This window comes from Macaca thibetana, chromosome 3, assembly GCF_024542745.1.
Source record: "Macaca thibetana thibetana isolate TM-01 chromosome 3, ASM2454274v1, whole genome shotgun sequence".
Taxonomy (NCBI): domain Eukaryota; kingdom Metazoa; phylum Chordata; class Mammalia; order Primates; family Cercopithecidae; genus Macaca; species Macaca thibetana.
In genome coordinates this window covers 57,363,708-57,378,632 of record NC_065580.1, presented here as the reverse complement: position 1 = coordinate 57,378,632, position 14,925 = coordinate 57,363,708, and the positions used below count along the sequence as shown (strand labels likewise).

Sequence of the window (14,925 nt, the reverse complement as noted above, 5' to 3'; positions counted from 1 at the left end):
CTATTCTTTTATCTTAGTTTTTATTCTAACCACCCTAATAAAGTTAAAATGGCTTTGAAACTAAGTGATTACCATGAGCAAGTAAGTATGTTTACAGTGAAACTTTCGTCTTGAAGTCTCAACCAGCAAGCTTTTCTAAACTAAGTCTCACCAGTCATTCCCTTGATCTTCATAATTCAAATTGCTTTCAACCTCCAACATATCAAAAAAGAAAGGAGTAACCCCAAGGTTTGAAGCCATAGGCAAGGATTTGAACTGTGGCTTTGACACTTGTTTTCTTAATAGTGAAATTAGCATGATTGTTATACTTTTACAGCTACTTCACACTATTGCTATAAGGATTTAAAATAAGCAAGTTCCACAGTGCCTGGAAATTAACAAGTAATAGCTTATCATACAAATTGTGTGTGTCTGTGTGTGTGTGTGTGTGTGTGTGTGTGTGTGTAAATCTATGTTTTAAAACATTTGGGGTTTTATGCCCAATAAATTTTAAATGATCTACAGTAATAGAGGAGAGCAGAGGCATAAATAAGTCAAAACAGAAAATCATCCAAATACCATTTGTGTTTTGAAGTATGTTTTTAAATTTCATTTCAAATGTCAGTATTTCTAAAACCCAAAGAAATTACTTCCCACAAAAGAATGACACCATGATGTGATGTCCTAACTAAACAGGATCTGAAAAGCTGTTCAATTTCCTCTCCTCTTCTCTCTCTTCTCTCTCCTCCTCTCACTTTGCCTGTCAAAAGACAGTTGCAACAAAGAACCTGCTTCAGGCAAAGTTCCTGACTTCCACTCACCCGTGAATCAGGACCACTTATGAAGTGTTTAGTTCCTGGCTTAGAGGCAGGCTGTACTCATCAAATAAAAGCACCAGATACTCGCAAAGCAAGTAATAGATTAGAGATCTGAGCCAGAAAAGTCAAGAGATGCAGGGTGGTGGCTACACTAACAGCAAAGGCTATGAAATCTGATAGACTAGGGTTCTAAGCCCTGTTTGGCATATGTGACCTTGGACAAACTAATAACTGCTATATGCTTCAGTTTCCTCTACTGTAAACTTGTAATGATATCAAATATTTCATATGATTTGTTAAGGATATTTTTTAATGGATATATACATATATATATATACACACATATATATCACTTAGCACAGTGCTTGGCTCAGGTAGGTACTCATAAGAAGTAGGAAGAAAAATGTTTAATAGCATTCAATAAATATGAAAGTGTGTGTGTTTATATGTGTAGGACTCAGTGTGGGTGATTAAGAGATTTAAATCATGCTGATTTCCTTTTGAATAATAAACTCTTACAAGTTGATGTTTTCCTACAGAGACCTGCAACATCGTCTTTTTTGTAAATCAGAGAACATAGACCCTTGACCTCATCCAGTGTCTATCTAATCCACCCAACACATCTCTTTCATAACTGAAGCTATTTTCCTGTGTTGAAACTTAGGGGATATTGCTCTGTATAATCCTGTAGTAAGCTATGTGTTCCTTCAATTCTAGCAGTATTACAGGTTTACCCCATGTGGAAAGAAACCAAGTTGGTACCTACACACAAGCACACACACCCCCCTTAATAGTGATATGAGAAATATTTAAAAGATGATAGTAATAAAAAGAATGACAGTTAATACTTATAAATCAGTTCTCACATGTCAGGCATTGTTCTACTCACTTTACATATGATAACTCATTTAATTCTCAGATGCAGTCTGTGAAGTCAGTAGTACTAGTATACCAATTTTACTGTTGAAAAATAAACTCGGAGAAGTTAGGTAATTTTGCAGAGGTCACAGGACAGATAACAATATATATATTATGGCTAGGGAGGCTAAATCATTGATGAACCATACATTCCAAGACACTGTTGAACATGAAAGGGAACAAAAACAGAAACTAAAGTTCACCCTAATTATAGTTGAAAACCAAATACCTTGCAATGCTTACATCTTTTTTTAAATCAGTAAATTAATGAGTTCTTATTATATTTCTACTTGAAAAATATATTGATTGTCCTAAGATTCCTAGATGATCTACGTAAGGTGTTCTTAGTTAAAGCCATTAGTGCTTATGGTAAATAAAAATGTGTTTGAGTTTCCAACATGATGAGTTTCACTTCAGGGACACAGGCTCAGCCAATATTTTCATATGCTATCTATAACCTTTCACAATAGAAGAATGAACAAGGTACTGGCTCATTAACTCACTAACTGTCCTTCCTTGCCATGGTTATTAACTAATGTTCTGCCTTTCGCTGTAAAGCATGTGCAAGATTGAGAGTTCAAGGAATAGACATCCCTGAAACATATTGGATGGTGGGTTGCATTTTTGCATATTTCTGCATATCAAAGCAGTACCTGATTCCATAGAGAGAGCAACAACACAGAGTTATTGACAGGTTTCTGAGCTGGGGCTCACAGTCTTGAAGGGAGAAAGGAAAGGAAATAGGTTTCTAGTTTGGTAAGCTCCTTAAGGGAGTTTACGCATGTATACTATTGATGTCCACCCCAGAAATAGTTATCTTGGTAGGTACTTAAACATTTACACTGCCAGGAAAATCTGTATTCCCATGTGTGTGGCTCTCCTCACACATATAAGTAAATAGTAAAAAGAAAATAAGCCAGGCGCGGTGGCTCACACCTGTAATCCCAGCACTTTGGGAGGCCAAAGCGGGCAGATCACGAGGTCAGGAGATCGAGACCATCCTGGCTAACATAGTGAAACCCCATCTCTACTAAAAATACAAAAAAAAATTAGCTTGGCATGGTGGCAGGTGCCTGTAGTCCCAGCTCCTCAGGAGGCTGAGGCAGGAGAATGGCGTGAACCCGGAAGGCGGAGCTTGCAGTGGGCCGAGATCGCGCCACTGCCCTCCAGCCTAGGTGACAGAGCGAGACTCCATCTCAGAAAACAAAAAATAAAAATAAAAAAGAAAAGAAGTGTACATTGTTTTTAAAAGACATATAACATTTTACCAATCCTAAACATGTTTATATTTTAATATTTTGACAGTTGGAGAGCATCTTATAGTCAATGAAGCATCATTATTTAGTTAGCAGTGTTTCTTTTTATTTTTTTTCCTGTAGTATATAAAATAAAGGTATGCCTTACCATCCATGGCATTGTAGATTTGAATAAATACATTATATATCAGACATTAGCAAAATATCAGCACCATGTAAAAGTAAATCAGAAAGAAGAGATAAGATGTGACAACACATCAACCTTTAAAGCTTAGTACATGAGTAGGAAGGTGGTTATAACTTCTTTACCAAGTGGCTACTACCCATATTAACACATATTTCTTTCCTTCCTTGTTTTCTCCTCTCAATAAAATAATAAAAGGGAAGAACTTGAATTTCTGGCATTTATTGTAGCTTTCTTAAATTGTTGATTATTGCCTCTAGAATATGAGCTCATGGGGCACAAAGTTCTATGTGATCCTCAAACACTCATATATTGGAATCTCCCTAGGAGCTTCTTAGAAAGCTCACGGTCCTCACCTCCTGCCTGGACATTCTAATTCAGATGGTCCCCAGTAAGGCCCAAATAGCTGTCTTTTTAACTCTAGGTTAATTATGATCACCCCAAAGTTTGAGAACCCCTGGTCTGTGTTTGGAATTGGCCTATCACTGCAAAGGACTTGAATTTAGAAACTCTGGTCTCAGTAGTATGCACAGGACCCCATTTGATAGAAATCAGTGTGATTTCAAAAGGCAAATATACTAACAAAGGAAGGAATTCTGACATTTCATTGTTTCCTTTGGGGCTGGGACTGAAAGAACATGTATTGGTGATGTCCCTGATACCTATTTCTGTTGGGGTTTTTTTAGCTGTGCCCCATAAAATCGGACGCATCATTGATGGGAGTCCTGCAGATCGCTGTGCAAAACTAAAAGTGGGAGACCGGATCCTAGCAGTGAATGGCCAGTCTATCATCAACATGCCTCACGCTGACATCGTGAAGCTCATCAAGGATGCAGGTCTTAGTGTCACCCTTCGCATCATTCCTCAGGAGGGTGAGTGCCTGAGGCAGCCTTGCAGAGAGGCGGTCAACACACGGACACACTCACCGGCTGTTCTCAGCCTGCCCGCCAGGGTCGTGGAGTGCACCTGCCTGCCGTCACTGTGGTGTCAGAGTGTCAGAGGTTGATTATTATTTCTACTTTTGCAAAAACTCACACTCAGTTGCAATCCATATCATGTTTATTCAGTACCTGTCTCATTCAGAGGTCAAGCTATGTGGCATTGCAGGCCAAATAGTGTGAATTCCATATACTCCGGTTTCTCTTCAGATCGCATAAACCTTTCGCCTTTTAGCCAATAGTGTGAATTCTGAGACACCAGGTTATTCAATCATTCCCTGTGGGCCCCCCCTTTTATGCTTATATTAAGTCAGAATTCATTCAACAGAGGTGATAGTTACAAATCTGAAAAAAAAAATATTTACGTTAACAGGAAATCTCTAGAGGATTCTTCAAAGTCAGATTGATTTTGAAAACGTGAGGTTTTGTGGTATAAAGAGAGCTCACTTAGAAAATGTTGCATCTGGTAAGAATTTAAAATTCCCACTGAGCCTTTTGAATTTATCTGTACAAGGACTCCCCTCTGAGGCTCAGAAGAGTAGTGAACATCACAGTTCATAACCATGCCCTGGGGGTCATGGAGCTGTGAACATCCCCGCACCGGAAATTCACCATTTCCAGAGACAATGAGTTCATGACTAGTTTCTGGCTGCTGACTCATTAACAATTTGAAGAATTCCATTTCTGGAGCTCACTGATGAGTGTCCCACACAGAGGCTGATGGGCTCACTCAACTTGGTACCCTCTGTTTTATTCAGCCCCCAATTCCATTTTAGGATTATCTGACATGTAGACAGCAAATGGCTAAACAGCCACTTGACTTTAAATATAAAACAGTAGTTCTCAACGGGGGTGGTTTTGTCCTTCCAGGGGACATTTTGTAAAGTCTGGAGGCGTTTTTGACTGTCTTGGTTGGGGTGGGCATGCTGCTGCCATCTAGTGGGTGGAGGCCAGGGATGCTGCCAACCATCCTAAAATGCACAGGACAGCCGCCCACAGGAAAGATTTACCCAGCCCAAAATGCCAACAGGGCTGAGTCTGGGAAACCCTGATATAAATGGAGAAGGAATTAAAAGATTTGGACTGTGGGGGAAAAAAGGGCAGGGGGAGAGGAGTTTATAGGGGAATGCTAATAGATCACCTTCCTTTTCTTACCCAATCAAAAAAAAAAGAGAGAGAAAAGAAAATGGCCATGCTGGTTTTTAACCTACTATCTGCAGACACCAACATGTATAAACAATTCAATGGAAATTAACTGCAAACCAGATTGCTTACTGAAAGTCTAAATACTTCTCAGTTTTCCAAGTCTGGAATGTATCTGTTGTTGGGCCCTTATTCCAATATATAGTCAATTTCAGTTGAAAATTTGATGTTATTAGGAAAGAAGTCCAGAAGCAGTTATTTAAGAGAACAGTTTTGTGAATCTTCTTGTGTCCAGCATTCGTTTTCTTTCTGGAGAAATGTGGAGTCCAGTGGGCTGTGAGGTAATAAGACTGACAAGGGATGAGGAAAAGATTGTAAAAAACATTTTCCTTTTAATGGTTCATTCTTTATCCACACTTTGAAAGACTCTTCAGACTGTTTATTACAAGCCAAAAGTGGTGGCTGATCCATTTTCTCTCAGTAAGCAATGCTGCAAAAATAGAGCATGTTTTAGAGCTTAGTCCTTTGAATTATTTTTTTCATAGTTTTACAAGGTTTTTTGGTAATCTTTTCTTCTGGCAGAATGACAAGATACTGTTCATAGCCTTGTTCCATAGTGATCATTAATGAAAGAATGCAAATTTCAGAAATGGTATTAGAACTTGATAAGATTAACCTGCTATCTAAAAACCTAGCAGAAACGGAAATAACCAAAGCCTGAGTCATCAGCAGAGGCAAAGTCACCACCTCTGGTCACCTCTTTCCCCTTATCAATGCTAACCTGACTGCATCTGCCACTGTGGTTCTCCATCGCAGAGCTCAACAGCCCCACCTCGGCACCCAGCTCAGAGAAGCAGAGTCCCCTGGCGCAGCAGAGTCCCCTGGCACAGCAGAGTCCCCTGGCCCAACCAAGCCCAGCCACCCCCAACAGCCCCGTCGCCCAGCCAGCACCACCTCAACCACTTCAGCTGCAAGGACATGAAAATAGGTAAAGTTTCCTCTGACTTTTGTGATTCTGAGAGGTGATCGGGTGGGGAGAGGAGGGAGCATTTGGGGACAGCACAGGACAAGCAGAGAGAGAGATTTTCATAAAATGGAAATTGCCATGCGTACCTTTGTGTGATTTTGAGGTTGCGTGTGTGTTATACATATGGTTTTATTAGTAAAGATAGCTGAGTGTCTGTCCTTCACAAAGAGAGATGCTTTCCTGAAGAAATGGTGAGCAGTTGCAGATGAGTAGGGCTTAACAGCTGAAGAGCATGTTAAAGGGAGTCCAGAGTGAAGAACTTACTCAGAGGCCCTCTGGCAGGAGCAAGCATGCAGTATGAACGACAGAAATACGGCCAATATATGGAGTGGCAGAAGAAGAGTATGATGTGAGATGAAGCCAGTGAGGGTGGCTGGGGCCAACCCTAAAGGGCCTTGTAAGCATGCTTACTTGATGTTTTGATCTTTAAGTACAGCAGGAAGTCATTGAAGGGTCTTCAGCTGAGGAGTGTTATCATTAGATTTGCTTTATAAGAAGGCCTCCTGGTCTGCCCTGCAGAAAGCACACAGGAGGCTGGCAGGGTGAATGCAGGTTAAGCAGTTAGGAGGTGGCTGCTTCCATTGAACCACAAAGGTCATGGCTCAGAGAATGATGATGATGTCGAAGTGGGGAGAATGTTGAAGGATTTGTAGGCATTAGTAAATATTACCAGCCAGTGTGGTGGCTCACGCCTATAATCTCAGCACTTTGGGAAGCTGAGATGTGAGGATTGCTTGAGCCCAGAAGTTCAAGACCAGCATGAGCAACGTGGTAAAACCCCATCTCTACAAAAAATACAAAAGTTAGCCGGTCATGGTGGTCCATGCCTATAGTCCCAGCTACTTGGGAGGCTGAGGCAGGAGAATCACTTAAACCCAGGAGGTGGAGGTTGCAGTGAGCTGAGAACATTCCCGTGACACTCCAGCATGGATGACAGAGTGAGGCTCTGTCTCAAAAATAAAATAAATTAGCATGTTTACTGATTATAATAACCTTACATCCTCCTACTCACAATCTAATGAGGTTCTTCTATTCCACACATAGCATTAGAGATAGGCATCACAAACTAATGAATAAGACACTTTGAACTTCCAGAAAAACATTGTCAGAAGAACAACATTGACTTCTTATTGTGACCTGTATGTAACAGGGAGCCTGGGTTGGGTTGAGCCATGAAAGAAAAAGATGAAGCGGTGTTCCCATGATGCTTTCTCCCTTTCCGTGGGAAACAACAACAACAACGAAACAAAACAACTCACAGAAACACCTCTGCATGCGAACTCCTCACTGGCCTTTTTAATGATTCTAATGTTTTCCGAACATCTGCTTCCCATCCCTCTCCTCCCATGATGGTGAAGATGAAGTGAGACTCTGTTTTTGATTCCCAGAACTCTCTGGGTTCATCATTCACATTGTTGCAAAGCAAACTGTGTTCCCTGTGCCACAGGTGGCATTTCTACAAAGCCTCATTCTACTGATTTCCCATTTGCTTTCATAGAAAAGTAAATGTCTGGTTGTCCTCAGCTGCTTATGTTTTTAATATATGCAAGGAAGAGAAAAGCCCCATAAAACAACTAATGCAGAGGTGAGAATTTGACAAGCCATAAGAAGGGTAAGTCCTGAGTGTTTCAGTAATGAGCCCCAGAAGTGTTTGCTCTCAACGTCTATCACTTCAACAGATTGCACTGGCTTTCCCCAGAATTCATCTTAGACTCAAGAGGAAGGACTTGAGTGCCCCAGTAGTCCCCGAGCCAGCTTCAGACACTTCTTGCCACTGTCGATTAATCTCGCAGCCACATTCCATTCTCCTTTCCAGAGTCAGATTTCCCTGGACATGGCTCTTGCTTCCAGCCTTGAGTGGGTGAGCTCATCCCTGGTGTGCTGAGGGGAGAGCAACAGCTGGATGCAGCCACTGCCATGTCCCATCTGCTACCAGCTCACAACTGGGATACCTTGTTCCCTATCACAGAAGCAGCGGTCTTTGGACATCCTGACTGCAGAATGAAATATTCCTAGCTCTGGGATTCAGATTGACCTAATCCAAATGTTTATAAGTCACCAACATATTTGCCCAGGGTTCTGAGGTATTTTGCTGCTTCTACTACTACATTGCTTCTAAGATATTTTGCTTCTATTACCATATTAACAGCCCAGGAAGTGCCCACTCCAACTCTAGGGCCCTTTACTGGCACTCAGGTTTCCTGGCTGAACTCTGTGATTGTTGGTGGTGGCTCATTTGCATGTGAATGAAGAGATTCAGTAATCTTACAGGTGCCAGAAACATTTTTCCTAATTGCATTTAAAGATGGCCATGGTATCAGATGGAAAACTCTTTGCCATTATTTTATATCAGGCTGGAGATATCTCTAAGACAGTTTATATGCCAAGTGCATGGCATGAATTTCCTATTTCTTCATTTGTACAAGGAGTGCCCACCTACATGTCAAATTCAGCCCACTCCCATGTTAGAGCAGGATAAAATAAAATGGCAATCTGCTTGTGAATGTCTACGTTGTGAGTTAGAATGAGTGATATTTTTTCCTGTGGAACTTACTCTTGGATTGGCTTCCCAGGACACCCCATACACTTCTCCCCATTTCTCAGTCCTTTAACATCTTTTGGGTGTGTACTCAGGAAGTATAAAATATGTTCAATATGAAGATAAGCAAAAACACTATTCAAGGAGAAGCATTTGTTGAAAACAACAGAAGAGCCGTTATGGAATATGTTTCAAAACTAAGTATAAATAGCAGAGTTCACCTTCTCTAGCAAGGGCAATTGATATTTGCAGTTTAAGATGGCAAGGTCAGTGAAAGAGCATTGGAAATTGACTTCTTTCACAGACTTTGAACTCTAGATGCTCAGGACAGGAAGTGATTCTTTTTTTTTTTTTTTTGAGACAGAGCTTTGCTCTTGTTGCCCAGGCTAGAGTGCAGTGGCGCGATCTCGGCTCACCGCAACCTCTGCCTCCCGGGTTCAAGTGATTCTCCTGCCTCAGCCTCCCTAGTAGCTGGGATTACAGGCATGTGGCACCACGCCTGACTAATTTTGTATTTTTAGTAGAGACATGGTTTCTCCATGTTGGTCAAGCTGGTCTCGAACTCCCGACCTCAGGTGATCCACCGGCCTCAGCCTCCCAAAGTGCTGGGGATTACAGGCATGAGCCACCGTGCCCAGCTAGAAGTGATTCTTGAAGGGCCCATGAGATGTGCATTCTCACCATGGGCAGCATTTATTTGTTCCGGAAATTTTTTATACCACAAAAACCTGCTAGAACTTACCATTAGCAGTCTGATTTTATCATTTCTAAAGTATCTTCAGCAATGGAATTAATAGCTATGAAGGGTTATATAGATGATCTTTTTTCAGAAGTAAAAGAGCTGTAAAGCACCAGTTTTTAAAAATAATCCTGAGTTTTCCTTAAAGTGTTTCACACATTCAAAGCAACATAATTTTTTGCCCTAGCTGGTATATTATTCACTTAAAAGTTAGCAACACTCATAAAAAATTTAGTATGTTTTCCTTATTAAAGAATTCTTCAACGTGTAGTTCAACTTAAAATCCTGACACATGACACGGGGTAGAATATAGTTTGAGTACTTGATGGCCTGGATGAGAGTGTTGAAAGTTTCATCTGCTCCTATTTTTAGTCATTTGTGTTACTTTGGGGGAGATTCTTACATTTCACCCTCTTTGGCCATACCTCGTGACACATTTGGTTAGAAATAGAGCACACAGTGGATATTGCATATCAATACCATACAGATCGTGGAAATAAAGTGACTATGCTATAACTTAAAACAGTGTGACATCCAAACCACCAAACAAGCTATTTCCAGAAAGGAACCAACACACACTGACAAATGTCACCCAGTTCAATTCCTTTTGTTTAATGCATGCATTTGCATAGTTAAGCATCTTATTCAAAATATATTTTAAATAATCCTATTCTCAGCATGCATGCTCTCAGTAGGCGAGTGGACAATTGAGGTATAAAGCAAAACCAAAATTATGCAGCTCACAAAAGGAATGCCTCTCCTCTGCAGGGTTAAGTAATAAATGGGACCTACTCAAAGGGTTGATTAAAATAACTACATTGCTAACTCCCTTCTAAAAGCCCCAAATAAACACATCTATTGCCATGCACTTTCAGTGTGACCTCGCCAAATATTAGATTACACTAATGGCAATTGTTCAGGCAAGTGATTTTTAAAAACACTTAATACTAATCAGCATTGGTAAGACCATCAGCCAGTTTTAAAAAAAAAAATCTAGACTTAAATGTAAGAATTCTACTGGTTTGCACTAGTTTTCCCGACACATTTGAGCTTTTTCTTGCTGCTAAATATTTACTCAATTCCTCATACCCTCCAATTAATTTTAAATAAAATTGTTACTATGTAGAATGTATTTTTCAATCTACCTACATCCCTGGGTAGCTCATTTTGACTGTTGCCATGGCAATAGGTAATGAACAACAGAATTCAGTGGCCTCCATACCATGGTGATAATTTTTCAGTTCACCTTATTAATGATCCCATAATGGTAGGGATTGGCTATTTCTCTTTTTTTTTAATTTATTTTTTATTATTATTATACTTTAAGTTCTAGGGTACATGTGCATAATGTGCAGGTTTGTTACATATGTATACTTGTGCCATGTTGCTGTGCTGCACCCATCAACTCGTCAGCACCCATCAACTCGTCATTTGATTGGCTATTTCTTTTGAAACTAGTAACCGCCTCAGCTTAAAGCAGTTTGGATTCACAAAGCAATGCTCCTAGCTCTGGTCTCTGTGTTTATTTCATTAGTAACTAATATCTAGAAGCAAGCAAGAGATAAATGTTGGATATAAACATTTTTGCCTTCTCTTCCATCTTATGATTACAGTAGTATTTGATGCTAATCTTGATAGCTATGATCTAGTATTTAAGCCTCTATGTAATATGTTTCCAACTTTACCAATGATTCAGTGACTTGCCACTTAATTTGTAGTTGGTGATTATATTTTACCATCACTCCTTTAACCTCTGTAAAATATTCAAAAAGACCCAACTCAGCAGGTTAAAATAGCCTTTGATTGTGTATTTGTAATATAATTAGAGATCACTTCAATCATGTTTTTATGAAGTAATGAATGATCTGCCAAGGGGTGTGTGTGAGAGAAAAAAGTAAGAGTGAGAGAGGAAGGTTGGTTTACTGGTGTTAAGATAGGCTGATGTTTTGGGATGTGTAGTTCAGTGCTTCAATCCCTAGATTTGCTGTGGCTGTGCAGTTTTTAAATAGCCAACGTCAAAGAGGAACATCCATGAGTCCTTTTCCACAAGGTTCTGGTTGAACCATCATTTTTACCTTGACTTCGTAAGGAGCCAAATAAAAAGTATACAATATGGCACTTGTCAGAGATTTTTAAATAATATTTAATCTTCTCATAATCCTGAAAACCAACAGGACCACCGAGAGGAGTGGTTTGTGTGAGCTGCCATGGCTAGACCACCTCTGGAGGCCATGTGATCATTCTAATCTCCTTAGAATGCAGAGTTACCAAAGCAAATCCCATTTCCATTGATTTAGTTACAGATCGGAAGTGAAAGCAAGGCAAGATGTGAAACCAGACATCCGACAGCCTCCATTCACAGACTACAGGCAGCCCCCGCTGGACTACAGGCAACCCCCAGGAGGGGACTACCAGCAGCCCCCTCCTTTGGACTACAGGCAGCCTCCACTGCTGGACTACAGGCAGCACTCCCCCGACACCAGGCAGTACCCTCTGTCGGACTACAGGCAACCCCAGGTACCTCCTCCCGGAGAGCAGAGTGGGCCCTGACCAAGGCTTCCAGAGAACTGCAAGGAATGAAATAGGAGAGGCAGAGGAAAGAGTACCTGGGATAGACAGCTGAAGTTCTATTCCTAGTTCTGGTAACATCGGGGTAACACCTACATCCTCAAAAACATACTGGATAAATAAATCTATTTCAGAATAAAGCAGGTCAATAAATAAATAAATATGGATAAATACATAAATAGTGGATGAGTAGTAATGGAATAAACTAATCCCTGCTAATACTAGCTAACTCCCTGTACGTTTCCTTTTCACAGTTTTAAAAATGCTTTAACCTGGAACCTCTGAGAGTGCTGCTAATGCAGAAAATTTTAGAGATGCTAGCAGTGGAGGTATTTTAGGTCCATAGTGTTTTACTATGTTTCCCCCTACCTGCCACTCTGTGATAAAGGGCCAAGCCCCGGTGGAGAAGAATAAGACCAGGCCTGGCTTCACAATCCAGAGTGTAGCGCCTGCCACAGCCAACAACTCTCTGTCTACACAACCAATGTCACGGTTATTATGATTATTTGTTGATGCGCTTCGTGTCAACTTCCTTAACTTCTCTGAGATTCAGTTTCCTAAAGGGAGAATCTTCCTTACAGGCCAGGGTGAGGATTCAACATTTATGAAGAGTCTAGACCAGAGTTTGGTATCTAGAAAATACTTCCTACTTCATAACTACATATCAAGATATAAATTAAGTACAATCTCAAATGTATCAGATTACATTGTGTTTTATTATGAATTGAAAATCACCTTTACGCCCAAAGATTTTAAGAATAGTGAAGATCAGAGAATCTTGGATATACTGCATTTTAGGTAAAAGAGAAGTTGATTTTGTACATTCCAACTTGATATTCAATAGTCTGTGCGACTGAGACATGTAATTATCAGATCCCACTAAATTTCACTTTTCTAATCAGCAAACTCTGTAATTTACATACACACACACACACACCCCTGACATTTATTTATGGTGCTCAACAGCAGTGAATGAGAAAAGTCAAAGGAAAGATGGTGTCACTCAGGCCTATCTGTAATCATTCCACGTTTGCCAAATAAACTGATGAATACCAAAATAAACAAGCTATACAGTAATTCTTTGATGACCACGTAAACTGTGCTGTGGCCTGCTCAAACCTTTGGAATTTTGTCTTTCATTTGGATAGTTTATGAAGTCAGATGACGACTTCTCCCAACATCATGTCATTTGGAATACATTAACTGAGAGAGAGAAGGAGAACACAGAGACTAGCCACAGAAGCTTCTCTGATAACTAAACAATTATTTATTCCATTTTCTCTCCAACCCCAAAGGATTTTGATTATTTCACTGTGGACATGGAGAAAGGAGCCAAAGGATTTGGATTCAGCATTCGTGGAGGAAGGGAATACAAAATGGATTTGTATGTGTTGAGATTGGCAGAAGACGGACCAGCAATAAGGAATGGGAGGATGAGGGTAAGAACAGTCTCTTTTTATAGAATTACTTAATTCTGAAAGAAAAACCCACTGTGGTATTGGAAGAGTGCTAAAGCATGCTGTCAAGCACGGTTGCTGTAGGTTTGCCTTCTTTCTAGTTCATGATGACCCAGTTTCTTAAAGGTTTGGCCAAATGCTATTTTATAATAGCTCTCATTCTCATTTTTCTGCTTATGACCTTCTAATTGATTAACCTCAATAAAGTACTATTTTTCTAAAGAGCAAATGAAAGAAATCTAAGAAATAGCTTGAAAAGGAAACATTATTGCTCCATAATTCTTTCTACGGTTTGATGATTCTGTTTTCATTAAGGTTGAATCTTTTGAAATTTATTTTTAGTTTTGTACTTTATCCCCCATACTGATTAATCACATGGTTTTGCGGGAGTTTTGGGAAATTTTTCCTTTGTGTTGAGTGGTCTTTTGGTTTGATACTGGGCAGACAGAAGCATTCGAAGAAAAAGGGATTTGGCTTCTTGGATACAGGTTGTTCTTAAAAATGACAACAGGGGCCGGGCGTGGTGGCTCACACCTGTAATCCCAGTACTTTGGGAGGCTGAGGCGGGTGGATCATGAGGTCAAGAGATTGAGAACAGCCTGGCTAACACGGTGAAACCCCATCTCCCACGTCTACTAAAAATACAAAAATATTAGCCGGGCATGGTGGCACGCACCTGTAGTCCTAGTTACTCAGGAGGCTGAGGCAGGAGAATTGCTCGAACCCGGGAGGCGGAGGTTGCAGTGAGCCAAGATAGCACCACTGCACTCCAGCCTGGGCAACAGAGCGAGACTCTGTCTCAAGGGGAAAAAAAAAGACAGCAGCTAGAAATTTTCCAATTAGAGTATAAAGTTGAGAGTAGATTTTTTCATTTAATAATTACTTTGAGGCATCTGATTGATGGGTAACTGATTCTTCGTTTAAGGGTACAAAACAAAGCTTGTTAACAATATAAAATATTAGTCTCTTTACTCTCTCTCTCTCTCGCTGTGTGTGTGTGTGTGTGTGTGTGTGTGTGTGTGTGTGTGTATGAATAAAAGCTAGAATTTATTCTTGCCCTCCCTCCTGCCTCTTTAAGTTAATAAAGAAAAGCTGTGGCTTTGGGGTTCCGGAACCTTGGGTTCTTGTGCAGAGCCTCACCAACCAATTTTCCCTGATGACCGAATCTGTTATTTCTACCACCAAGTCTACATTTCTGTGATACGCATTTCCAAGTCAGGGGATTATCCACAGTCCAAAAGCAGAAAGCATGCACATCATGTCTTTATTTCTCCCTCCCACCACAATCCTTTGACAGCTGGGAAGCCTCCGAGTTGGAATTTAAACCCAGGCAGGGCTGACACCAGAGACTGGCAGCCC

At 40.4% G+C, this 14,925-nt stretch overlaps 1 protein-coding gene across 4 annotated transcripts in view; it reads left to right on the top strand.

Annotated features, from left to right (window-relative positions):
• The window catches only part of MAGI2 (membrane associated guanylate kinase, WW and PDZ domain containing 2), a 1,483,072-nt gene that overhangs the window by 1,361,932 nt on the left and 106,215 nt on the right, over positions 1-14,925 (top strand). For all 4 annotated transcript variants that reach the window (XM_050782786.1, XM_050782785.1, XM_050782788.1 and 1 more), the window contains 4 exons: positions 3,842-4,027; positions 6,053-6,224; positions 11,839-12,058; positions 13,405-13,548. In XM_050782786.1, coding sequence (XP_050638743.1) covers positions 3,842-4,027; positions 6,053-6,224; positions 11,839-12,058; positions 13,405-13,548 — 722 coding nt within the window. The remainder of the gene's footprint in view (positions 1-3,841; positions 4,028-6,052; positions 6,225-11,838; positions 12,059-13,404; positions 13,549-14,925) is intronic.